We start from the raw sequence: 12,863 nt of genomic DNA, 5'->3' as shown, positions 1-12,863 counted from the left end.
ATATCTAATCCCTAAACATATATTTCTCTTTTGAATTATCTTATAATTTAAAATTGGTTTCCAAAATAAAGTGAGAGGATGAATTTTGTATTTGTGAAACTAATTCTTAAATTATTAAGGTTCCCCCCCAAAGTTACTTCATAGATGAGTGAGAATTATCCAGGCAGAAGGTTCTCTAAAAATTTTTTAAATGAATTAAAGAAAAAAGAATTCTGCATTAATCAAGTTGTGCTTATCTATCTGGTTTGCCTATGGGTATTAAAATGGCAACAAAGACGATTGTGGACATAGTGAAGATTGGTTAGACGTCCAGGGGATACAGGACTTATATTTGCAGCAAATTTTAGTGAGATTCACTGGAATGCTTGGACTTCATTACTGCTAACTAATGCACAGCAAGGTTACCCTGGATAAATCCTTTGAGTTTGTTGCACTATTATTGCATTCACAGGCATTCACATAAGGACCAGGAGGGAAGATTTATACTTTGGGTAATAATATGCCCCTGGCAGGGCGAAGCTCAAGTCACCTTGAAACTCACTGCATCTAATGTAGAACTGGAAATGTATAAATGAATGAAACAGTCTATGATTTTCTGCGCCAATTTTTTTTATTCCATACTCTTGTCCTTCACATCTCTATACCACTGAGCAGGATATTCCTTGTGCCTGGAATGACCTTTGCCTTCCATTCTATGTAGTAAATTTCAACTCATCCTTTAAGATCCGGATTAATTGCCACCTCTTCTGTGAAGCCTTCAGGCTTAGATTTACCCTCTTATCAACTTTTGGTTCAGAGTTCTTTATAGTTCTCTGAAATTTAATACTCATCCTGTTATGATGTATTAGTTTTTTACTCATATTACCAGAAGAAAGCTCAATGACAGCAGGGATAGTGTCTGTTTTGTTCATTGTTATATCCTCAGGACCTAGAAAATGCCTGATGCAAAAGAGCTGGATAAATATGTTTTGAATGATCCATTTATTAGTGGGTATAGACATATAAGCATGGTTGTGGGGAAAGGGAATATAATGAACCAAATATGGTTGTTATTTTCCATATTATTCAATTAAGTTATGGGATAGACATAGAAACATATTTCTATACATAATGGGACTTCAAAGAAGGAATAGATATTGGATTAGACAGAATACTTACATTTAGTTTACTATAAACTAATTATCATAGGCTAAGTTGTGAAATGATGACATAGATAGTGAGTTGTAAATATATATTTGAAGAGAAATAAGTATAATGAATTGGAATTGTCCAGATTTATCAAAAGAGGCATGGTCTTGAAGGGAGAATTGAATTAGCAGGAAAGAAGAGATTTGGGATCAATGGGATAAGGAATGGTGATGGAAAATGACGTTTTTTGTGAGGAATTGAGCAGACCATTAATGAAGGAAGTTCTGGACAGTAAGGCTGAGAAAATGAGCCAGACCAAGACTTCGAGCTCAGCTACCAATTATGTGACATTGAGGAAGAATGGCATCTAACCTTATTTGTACAATGGTAATAATAGCTACATTTTTGCTTTTTCACAAGGTTTGTTGAGGCATCAAATGAGTCAAAATGATTCTGAAAGAAGTAAGAAGACATAAGCGTTAAGAAATAGTATGATGCAGGGGCACCTGGGTGGCTCAGTCGGTTAAGCATCCGACTTGGGCTCAGGTCATGATCTCATGGTTTGTGAGTTCGAGCCCTGCGTTGGGCTCTGTGCTGACAGCTTGGAGCTTGGAGCCTGCTTCAGATTCTGTGTCTCCCTCTCTCTTTGCCCCTCCCTGCTCATGCTCTGTCTCTCTCTGTCTCTCAAAAGTAAATAAATGTTAAAAAAAATTAAAAAAAAATAGTATGATACAATTTGGAATAATAGAAGAAAAAGTGTTGGAAGGAAATATATCCAAATTCACTGCACTTGCATTAAGATGATGTGACTATGAGTGAGCTTTATTTCTAATTTTCTCTATATTCCAAATTATCATTGAAGAGCATATATTAATCAAAAATTCATTTCATTCAACAAATATTATACTAGGTGCTGAGAAAAAAAGAGTGAATAAAAGAAATAAGATCTGAGCTCTCAAGGGGTTTAGGTCTTACTAGGCAGAGACAGACACAAAACAGTGCAGATACATAAGATAATTTCAGATAACTAGTGCTGTGATAGTGGTGTATTGATGGAGTAGGATGTTGCTGCTAGACAGAGGAGTCAGGGGAAGTCTCTATGAAGAGAGCAGAGACCTGTTTGAGCAAAGACCTAAATAGTAAATAGGTTAGATGCTGAGCTGGGAAGAAAATTCCCAACATAGATTGCTGAGTTGGGAAGAAAATGTTGTAGACAGTGGGTCAAGCAGCTGCAAAGGCCATAATGCAGAATGAGCTGCTTGTGCTCAAAGGACAGAAGGAAAGCCAGAGTGGCTGGAACATAGTGAGCAAAGAGGGTGGTGAAAGTGAAGCCAGTTACACAAGGTCAGATCATGAATGACCTTTGAAACCATGGTATGAAAACTGGATTTTATAGTCAGTGCACTGATAAGACATTGGGATATTTCTATAACAAAACAAACAAGAATATACGATAGGAAAAATACAGTCTCTTCAACCAGTGTTGGGAAAACTGGATAGCAACATGCAAAAGAATGAAACTAGATCATTTTCTTACATCATACGCAAAAACAAACCCAAAATGGATTAAAGACCTAAATGTGAGACCTGAAGCCATAAAATTCCTAGAAGAAACATAAGCAATAATTTCTTTGACATCGCTGTAGAAACATTTTTATAGATAAATTTTATAGATATAGATATATCCAATAAAGGGTTAATATATAAAATATATGAAGAACTTATACAACTCAACACCAAAGAATTTATAGATAAATCTCTTCTAGCAAGGGAAACAAAAGCAAATTAAACTATTGGGACTTTATCAAAATAAAAAGCTTCTGCATACTGAATGAAACCATCCACAAAACAAAAAGACAGCCCACTGAATAGGAGAAGATATTTGCAAATGATATATCCAATAAAGGGTTAATATCCAAAATATATGAAGAACTTATACAACTCAACACCAAAAAAAAAGTCCAATTAAAAATGGGCAGAAGACATGAACAAACATTTCTCCAAAGAAGACATCCAGATGGTCAAGAGACACCTGAAAAGATTATCAACATCGCTAAACATCAGAGAAACACAAGTCAAAACCACAATAAGATATCACCTCACACCTGTTAGAATGGTGTAAATAAATTAAAAAAAAAAAACAAGTAAAAACAAGTCTTGGCATAGATGTAGAGAAGAAGGAACCCTCATGCACTGTTGGTGGGAATGTAATTTGGTGCAGCCACTGTGGAAAACAGTATGGAGGTTCCTCAAAAACTTAAAAATATGGTTACCTTATGATCCAGTAACTCCACTACTGGTGTTTACCCAAAGAATACAAAAACACTAATTTAAAAAGACATATGTACCCCAATGTTTACTGCAGTATTATTTGCAATAGCCAAGATATGGAAGCCATCCAAGTGCCCATCAGTAGATGAATGGATAAAGAAGGTGTGTGTGTGTGTGTGTGTGTGTGTGTGTGTGTGTGTGTGTAAAATATTGCTGTGGAATATTATTCAGCCATAAAAAAGAATGAAATCTTGCCATTTGAAACAACATGGAGGGACCCAGAGGGTATAATGCTAAGTGAAAAAGATCAGTCAGAGAAAGACAAATACCATATGATTTTGCTCATATGTGGAATTGAAATAACAAAACAAACAAAGAGAAAAAGAGACAAACAGGAAAACAGACTCCTAAACACAGAGAACAAACTGGTGGCTGCCAAATGGGAAGTAGGCAAGGTGGGCAAGGGGATGGGTGAACTAGATACAAAAGATTAAAAGTATACTTATCATGATGAGCCATGAGTGATGTGTATAATTGTTGAATCATTATACTCTACACCTGAAACTAATATAACATGTGTTAACTATACTTGAGAATTAATTAGTTAATAAAAGACACTGGGGTATTTTAAGTAGAGAGATGGAATGATCTGTGTTTTTGAACAATATTTTATATGTGTGTATGTATGTACATATATGTATATTTAATATACAAATATAGGTATACATATATATGTGTGTGTATATACATAAATTGAAATTTAGCTGCTAAATGATAAAATGAATTCCAGTGTGATTTCATGTCATTACCTGATCTGCTGAAGTCTAATCAAATAGGTCTAATGAATTAAAAGGAGTCATTATGGTCATATGTGGTCTTTCCAGCATTAGACATTTGATGTCATTTCCTGAAGCTTCTACTAGTATGTTAGAGCATTGGTAACATATTTAAATAGTGTTTATCGCATTCTGCACAGTAGGGTGAAGATAAACACCAGGATTGTTGATTGAAGACCCCAGTATTCTATGTCTATTCCAGCTCCCTCCTTAGTTTCCTATGTTATTTTCTTTTGCATTGTATTTCCTGAAAAATAAAAAGGAGCAGTGGTGCATATGAGAAATAGATGTTAAAGAGAAAATCTGCAAATGTAGAGCTGTGTAGATTTTGCTGCAGAGTATTTCAAAATTATTATTTGTCCTCTTCCTGGCATACTGTCTTTTTAAGAAATAATAGGCTGAGCTCTCTTGAATGAACAAGAGATGGTAGAATGGCTTTGGCACATAGAGAAGCACGTTAATTACTTTAAGTTCCCAAAGCTTTATCACTGACCTCATAGTTCCTTTGGCGCACTCTGCACTCTGCTCTCAGGAGTGCGCAGGCACAGTGGAATAGCAAGCCCTTTTCCTCCAACCTTCCAGTGGCTGTAACAATAGATTGATGAAATACTGCGTACTTTCAATGCTGTCCAGAAAGTGGGATATTCTTTCATGAAAACACATATTAGTAGAACTTGGATGTCAGTTTTAAAGAACCCACTCTGCCTTCGGTGTCTGCAAAAATAAACAGATCTCAAACAGGATGAAGCATACTCCCCTTCCCACAGGCAGCGTTAATATCCACACATCCTTCTATCTTCAGAGCGAAGGACGGACAGCTATCAACCATACTCTTTCCCCTCATTCCCTTTCCATCACAAACAATGTTTTTCAAAACAAAAAGTCTAGCAAGGCTTTATCCTATCAGGGTCTTTGTTGTTTTTGAAAATGATTATCGTTTCTTGGGCATTCAGAAAGAAGCATCAAAAGCCAAAACCACTTTTGACAGTTCTCACTGGAATAAAAGAGATAGGACACCACTCTCTACATTTTCATCCTCAAAAATGATCTCTTATGAAAGAAAATGATACAATTTTCAAGGGGCTGTGATTTTTCCTCCTTCTCTGAGGTAATCAGCAGTGCTTTTCCAACAGACATTTCATACAAAGTCCGTGTCAAAATCTTCTTGGGGATTCAAGAGAAAAAGTAGATAGCCTTCAGCCCTTTGAACAGCTTAGAGTTATTTAAAAGTCTCTAGAGTTAATATGTGGTTTAAGAATTCAAGCTGTTGAATCAGACAGCCCTGTGTTCAAATCCTGCCCTCACCCTTATTTCTTTCCATGTGTGAGACACACTTCTCTTCAGGAACCTTAGAAATTCCTACAAAACAAATATAATATTAACAATCATATTCTAGGGTTGCCATGAGGATGAATGGGGTACTTAATCATGTATATAAAGTATTTAGCATGGGTGGCACCTGGGTGGCTCAGCCAGTTAAGCATCCAACTTCAGCTCAGGTCATGATCTCACAGTTCATGAGTTCGAGCCCCACGGCAGGCTCTGTGCTGACAGCCTGGAGCCTGCTTTGGATTCTGGCTCTCCCACTCTCTCTGCCCCTCCCTGATCATGCTCTGTCTCTTTCTCTGTCTCTCAAAAATAAATAAAACATTAAAATTTTTTTAGCATGGTATCAGAACCCCAAATAAGTACTGGTAAACACTAATAGTGTTCTTGGTAAACACTAATAAGGAAAACAATTATTACATAAAACAGGTTTTTTTAAGTGGTCTTTGAGAATTGTATTACAAAACTATATTCACAAATTGTAAATATAGACTATGTTTTCATTTTTCTTAATAGGCATTTTAAATTGTATGGCATACAATGTTGGTCTCCTAGAAGCAAAGATATTTTCCGGTCCTTCAAGTGAGCAGTTTGGCTATGCTGTGCAGCAGTTTATAAATCCAAAAGGCAACTGGTAAGAATATTCTCTCTATGGTTTCAATACAAATACTAAATAAATTTAATGTTTGGCTCCAACTGCTTGTTCAAATTGGTACATGAATATATTATGAATGGATATCTTCAAATATCCTTAAATGAAGGATCTTTCCTTGAGAGTTGATAACTTTCAGATTGATAATTAATGAGATGGTGTAATGGTACTTTTTAAAAACCTAGATAGAAAACTTTCCCTAACTATTCCATAGTAAATTCATAATAGCAGTTCCCTTTCTCTAGTGCATTTGCATTGTTCATTTTTGCCTAAAAGTGCTCCCAATTTTTAATGCTGTGTAATGGTTACATTTAAACCATGGTTACATTTATATCAACTACCTTCAAGGATATGGAAATATATGCCCCCCCCCATTGCTGGTTTAAGTTTCCCTTTAAAATAATGAAAATCAGGGGGCGCCTGGGTGGCGCAGTCGGTTGAGCGTCCGACTTCAGCCAGGTCACGATCTCGCGGTCCGTGAGTTCGAGCCCCGCGTCAGGCTCTGGGCTGATGGCTCAGAGCCTGGAGCCTGTTTCCGATTCTGTGTCTCCCTCTCTCTGTGCCCCTCCCCCGTTCATGCTCTGTCTCTCTCTGTCCCAAAAATAAATAAACGTTGAAAAAAAATTAAAAAAATAAAAAATAAAATAATGAAAATCAATGCAGGGGAAATTAGACGATTCTGAAAGTTGTCTTTAGGTAGAAGAACTTTAGCTCTTCCCTTGCCAGTCTTGATGTCCACTGGTCACAAGAGTCCTGCCTTTAGAACCTTATCTTCCTGTTGCCGCAGAAGGTTTCAGACTTACCCTGGATCTTCCAGTCTGGATCCTTTAGAGTTCTTTTCAACCACTGAATGGCTATTTTTGGCTTATCAAATAAGAGCTATAATTAATAATCTTTTTTCTGTGTGAGCTTAAGTTCGAAGCTCAAAAAATTGAATTCTAAGAAACATTTAGAATCCAAATTATTCACATTTTGGAGCATGCCTATTTGTGTGATAGGGAAACAAAATGAAATTATCACTCGAGAGGGTACTGTCTCAAAAGACATCTTGGAGGAAGTGAATCATGAGTCTTAAGGGGGTCTTAAGGGGAGGAGATGAATAGTCAGGACAAAAGCATTAACTAATATGAGGAGACTTGGAAAGCAACATATATTGTAGTTTGTCAGTCATCCCAAAGGATAATAACGGTCTGGTTGAAAACCCAAAGAGTAGCAATTATTATCATTTGGGATATGAGAGTGCATCTCTAACAGTTATCTTATTATGCTTTGATAACCATATACTGTGGTTAAAGGCTAGACAGATGTTATAGTTGGTATACTATGACCTTGGAATCTGGCAGATGAATTTGCTGATGACCCGCAATTTTACATATCTAGCCCCGATTCTTCCCTGAGCTGCGGACACACATAACAAACATCACTACATTAATGCCTAGTAGATATACCAGGCTTAACATATCAAACATAAACAAATATCTGATTGTCTGCACCAGCTGATGAGACCAAAAATCCTGACTCCTCTCTTTCTGTCACCATCCCATATCTCATCCATTAACCAGTCCTACTGATGCCACAACCAAAATACATGTGATAACAGACCATGGGCTTCCCCCATCATCCCTGCAGTCCTTTCTCAAAGCCAACATGAGCCCTTGCGGGTACTGCGGCAACTGCTTCTCAGCCCACCTGCTGCTTCCCTTCTCACCCCTCAGGGAAGCCTTGTGAACTGTCAAGTACATGATTCAAATAATGTCACTGCCGAGATTAAAACCCTCTGTGGCTTCCTACTGCAATCAGATGACATTAAAATTCCTTAAAGGATCTTCCTTGACCTGGTCTCAGGCTGCCTGTCCTGTCTCACGTTTTACCCCCTCACCCTTAAGCCCATTGAATTCTGTCCTTTGTCTGTCCCTTGAACACACTAAGCTCATCACTGCTTCAAAACTTCTGCCCATGCTTTTTTTCCTGGAAGGATCAGTCTTCCCAAGATCTTCACTTGGCTGGTGGGTTCCCATTTTTCAGTCTCCGCTCAAATGTCTCCTCTTTATAGAGACCTTTCAGAGCACGGCTACATACATGAGCACTTCAGCTCACCTCCCAGCCACTCTCCCACCTTCCATGCAGATTTCTTTTCTGTATAGTAGTTATTGCTGTCTGAAATCACCTTTCCATGTTTATACTCCCATTGTCTCTCTTCTGCCCTGTCTCTGAGTATAGGCACATTGTTTTTGTTCAATGGCGTGTCCGGAACCCAGAGTGCTATTTGGCACCAAGTAGGGGATCAATAATTGTTTGCTGAATGACTGAATGAAAGTCCCATTTCCAAATTATTCACTTTAGGTACTCTACAAAGTGAACCATAGTAATTTGACTTAGGTCTGAACTGAACGAGACCTTCGGGGGGACTCTGATGTTCTGCTTCATAAGTATGACCTTGCTGAGGACAATCGCCATCAAGCTTGAGGTTGTTCTTTTTAAGTGAAAGTTTTTCTGGGACAAGACAAATCTGAGAGAAAGAGACACTATCAGCAGTAGATGCTATTAGAGACAATAAGCTTATGAAGGATTGGAAGGTAACTCAACCACTGGCCCACTACAGGTTGGAAGCTGAACAAGACCAACAGGGAAAAAATGTTGACAGGAATCTAGCAGGCAGAGTCCTGGTAAAGTGAGAAGCAGCCATACCCCCTTTCTCCCTCCACAATTCTCTCTGAGCATACAAAACATTGTTAAAAGACAAGTGTATTAGCAACTTATGGTGAGATTCTGGTGCTGATAGGGTAATGTCCAGACCAAAGACACTAAACATTCCTAAATCCTACCATGACCTTCTCATGACATTCCTGAGATATATATAAACACAGGACAATGGCTATTGGGAAACAAGGCACCACTCTATTATTGGCCCAGCTGATGCTTTTAACTCCAGTGTAGAGCTTTTTGGGAATAAGTAACGGTAGGCTTATCAAGACCTTACTTCCCTCAAGCCTGTCTGAAACCAGCTGGTAAGAGCGTATCCCAGTGCACAAAAAGAGAAGAAGGGAGAGTGCCTGTATTACCTGAGAAGCTAAACCCCATTGCAGTGCAAAGCTGGAAGGAAAGAGAACAAAAGCTGGCCTGGCATGCCAGTCTGTCCTTCCACTGTTCCGGCCTTGTTGAAGCAGAGAAGCAGAAGAGGCCAAGTTGTGGACATGATCTGCTAATCCACCACAGGCTGGACACTGCGTGAAGTGCCAAGTAGAGAACATCAGAATTACCTTTAAGGAGTGTGGAGTAGAGCCATGGAGAAAGACTGATATGCAGAGCGGGCAGCCATGAGTAATGCCAGAGACATAATAAGGGCCAACCCCGTATGGTTAATAACGTTGGTGTTCTTTCAGTGCCACTGATAGTGTTAACTTACTGTTAAGAGCTCGTTTTCTCCTCCCGAAGCCTGAGACACTTGAGGGCAAGATTTGCTCCTGGCCTCTCTCTCATCAGCCTGTCACAGGGGGCAGGGCTGTCACAGGATCCATGTGGTGGTGTTTCCCACTCTAGTGCCCGAGTGGCCCATGGTTAGGACAAGCGCCCTCCCAGCACTCAGGCTCAAGGAAAATAATACGAAACTTGGAATCCAGAATTGCCTATTTGTTTTGACGATTGGCACAGTGCCCTTCTCCACTCCTAATTTATGACAACTGCACAGACATTATGGAAGTAGCAGATGTGGAAAGGACTGTTTAAATATTAACTTGCCTCCTGATACTAGTCAAGTTAACTTTGGGCACAGAAAGTGGGACTACTGTGAATTCCTTTTAATAACTGGGAGTCTTTTTCTCCTAGACTTATATAACACACACACACACAAAACACACACACACATACACACATACATCCCTTTATTTTCTTTACTCTCTTACTGCTTGTTCTGAAGCTGCTGTTTGGGTAGTTTCTCCTCCGCTTTCCTTGACTTTCTTTACAGTCTGTATTATTGAGCCCCATCTCTGTCTCTCAGCCCTCTCCTTCCTTCTGACAACTCACATAAGGCTCTAGTCTGAGTTTTCTTAAATCACACTCCTTGTTTTTCAAATACAACCTCAGCTTCCACATGGCTCATGTTCCTAGGAATTTATAGGCATATTTTACATTGGGATGTACAAGATCTTAACAAAATGGTCTTGATGCTTTTCTAGTTTTATTTATTATACTTTTACTACACTGTGGCTTTTCCTCTAGAAATAGTGGTCATGTGGCTTTGAAAATTCTAGAGCTTTTTGAACAGTCTCAAAAAGGCTGGATTGTTTGACAAGCAAGATTACCTCCCAAGCCGAGCAAGGGAGCACCCCTGTGTCTGGAAGTAAAGCTGTGGTCTGCTGTCCCTTCAGTGGCACATTGAGGCCCTCATCATACACACAGGATGTTTAAATGTGGATGATGCAATTTTTATCAGAAGCAATTATACAAAGGATTGAGATATGTTTAAAATCATTTCCTGGAAGCTTGTGGTGATATGCACTGTCTCTGTTTGTCTAATCTGAAGGCCTGTCGCATGAACAGTCTGAGCTCATTTTATGACTCAAAAATCTTAGAACCCTACAGCCATTTGTGTAACGAGAACTGTCTGGGAACGAAGGGGTATTTCCAGTGGGAGAGATGTATTCTCTTGTGTCAGCAAGGACTAGTACGTGCTTGTTCCTTAAGAAGAGAAATATAATGAACATGTGCCATGGCCAATAAAAAACTCCATTTATGTATGAACTTATAGTTCTAACATTATAATTAAGAAAAATATTAATAAAGCTCTATGTGTGTTATAAGTACATGGATAATGCTTGTCTATAAGACATATGGAAGAGGATTTCAGATAAGTAATAAGAAACATTCAATTCTATAACAGATATCAAAGATTATGCTGTATGTATGTTGGTAATAACAGTACTTGGTATTTACTGGTATTTGCAGTATTGAAAAGTACTGAGTACTCTTTCTTTGCCAGACACAAAATACAGTCGCTCTGAAAGATTTGTAAAATTATTACTCCATTTACAAATGAGGGGACTGGGGCTTAGAAAGGCTAGGTAGTTTGCCTGAGACTACAGAGCTAAGAAGTAATGTGCATATGGTAGTAATGCAAAGCAGAGATAAGATGTTCCAAGCGTACATATTTTTGTAAGTATGTAAGGAGGAGAGTGGCAGGAGGTAATCAGCATTTATAAAAAATTATTTAATTATAATTGTCAAATAAACTTTATAAAGTAAGATGAACTTCATTTAGTACTTTGAATTAAAATTTCTGTTACAAAATGTGTTGCCTGAATAGAGATGACAGTTACCACCTATCTTTTCATTCTCTCATGCGCAGGGCTTTTCCATATAAGTCAGGAGCCAGAGCGCAAGGGTTTTACCCTCAGCTTCCCCACCGCTAGCTGGCTGGCTTTGAAAAAGTCACATGCCCTCTCTGGAGCACTAAGAGAGGGCCATCCCTACCAAACCAGAATGTTTTGAGCACCTCGTGAGAGAATAAAAGTAAAGCACTTCACTGGTGAAATAAAACCTGTATGTTAGTTTTAAAAAAAAGTGAAGTACTTCAAAAAATAAACCACTGTAGGAATAAACCAACCAAAGAGGTAAAAGACCTATACTCGGAAAATTATAAAACAATGATAAAATAAGTTGAAAATGACAACAAAATGGTATGGCATTCCATTCTCATGGATTGGAAGAATATTGTTAAAATGTCTATACTTCCCAAAGCAATCTACACATTTAATGCAATACCTATCAGAATACCAATAGCATTTTTCACAGAACAAAAAAATCCTAAAATTTGTATGGAACCACAAAGACCTCAAATAGCCAAAACAATCTTAAAAAAGAAAAGCAAAGCTGGAGGCATCATAATTCCAGACTTTAAGTTATAGTACAACGCTGTAGTCATCAAAACAGTATGGTACTGGCATAAAAATAGACACGTAGATCAATGGAACAGAAACGAAAACCCAGAAATAAACCCACAACTATATGGTCAATTAATCTTCAATAAAGTAGGAAAAAGATAGTCTCTTCAATAAATGGTGTTTGGAAAACTGGACAGCAGCATGCAAAAGAAAGAAACTTTCTTACCCCATACACAAAAATAAATTCAAAGTGGATTAAGGACCTAAATTCAAGACCTGAAGCCATAAGAATGTGTGAAGAGAACACACACAGTAACTTCTTGACATCAGCCATAGTAACATCTTTATAGATATGTCTCCTGAGGCCAGAGAAATAAAATCAAAAATAAACTATTGGGATTTATCAAAATAAAAAACTTCTGCATAGTGAAGGAAACAATAAAAAAAAAACTAAAAAGTAACCTATGGAATGGGGAAAGATATTTGCAAATGACATTTTCCATAAAGGGTTTGTTTGCAAAATATATAAAGAATTTATAAAACTCAACACCCAAAAAACAAGTCAACTAAAAAATGTACATAAGACATGAACAGACAGTTCCCCCAAAGACGTACAGATGGCAACATACACATGAGAAGATGTTCATCGTCACTTACCATCAGGGAAATACAAATCAAAACTACAATGAGATACTAACTCAAACCTGTCAGAATAGCTAAACACAACACAAGAAACAACAGATGTTGGCAAGGATGTGGAGAAAGGGGAAC

General features: G+C 38.0%; 1 protein-coding gene across 1 annotated transcript in view; it reads left to right on the top strand.

Moving 5' to 3' along the window:
- The window catches only part of ITGA2 (integrin subunit alpha 2), a 109,972-nt gene that overhangs the window by 21,812 nt on the left and 75,297 nt on the right, over nt 1–12,863 (top strand). The window contains exon 2 of the mRNA XM_045037280.1: nt 6,078–6,195. Coding sequence (XP_044893215.1) covers nt 6,078–6,195 — 118 coding nt within the window. The remainder of the gene's footprint in view (nt 1–6,077; nt 6,196–12,863) is intronic.

Source organism: Felis catus, chromosome A1 (genome assembly GCF_018350175.1).
Source record: "Felis catus isolate Fca126 chromosome A1, F.catus_Fca126_mat1.0, whole genome shotgun sequence".
Lineage (NCBI taxonomy): Eukaryota > Metazoa > Chordata > Mammalia > Carnivora > Felidae > Felis > Felis catus.
Note: the sequence above shows the minus strand (reverse complement) of the source record. Positions and strands in the feature narration are given on the sequence as shown.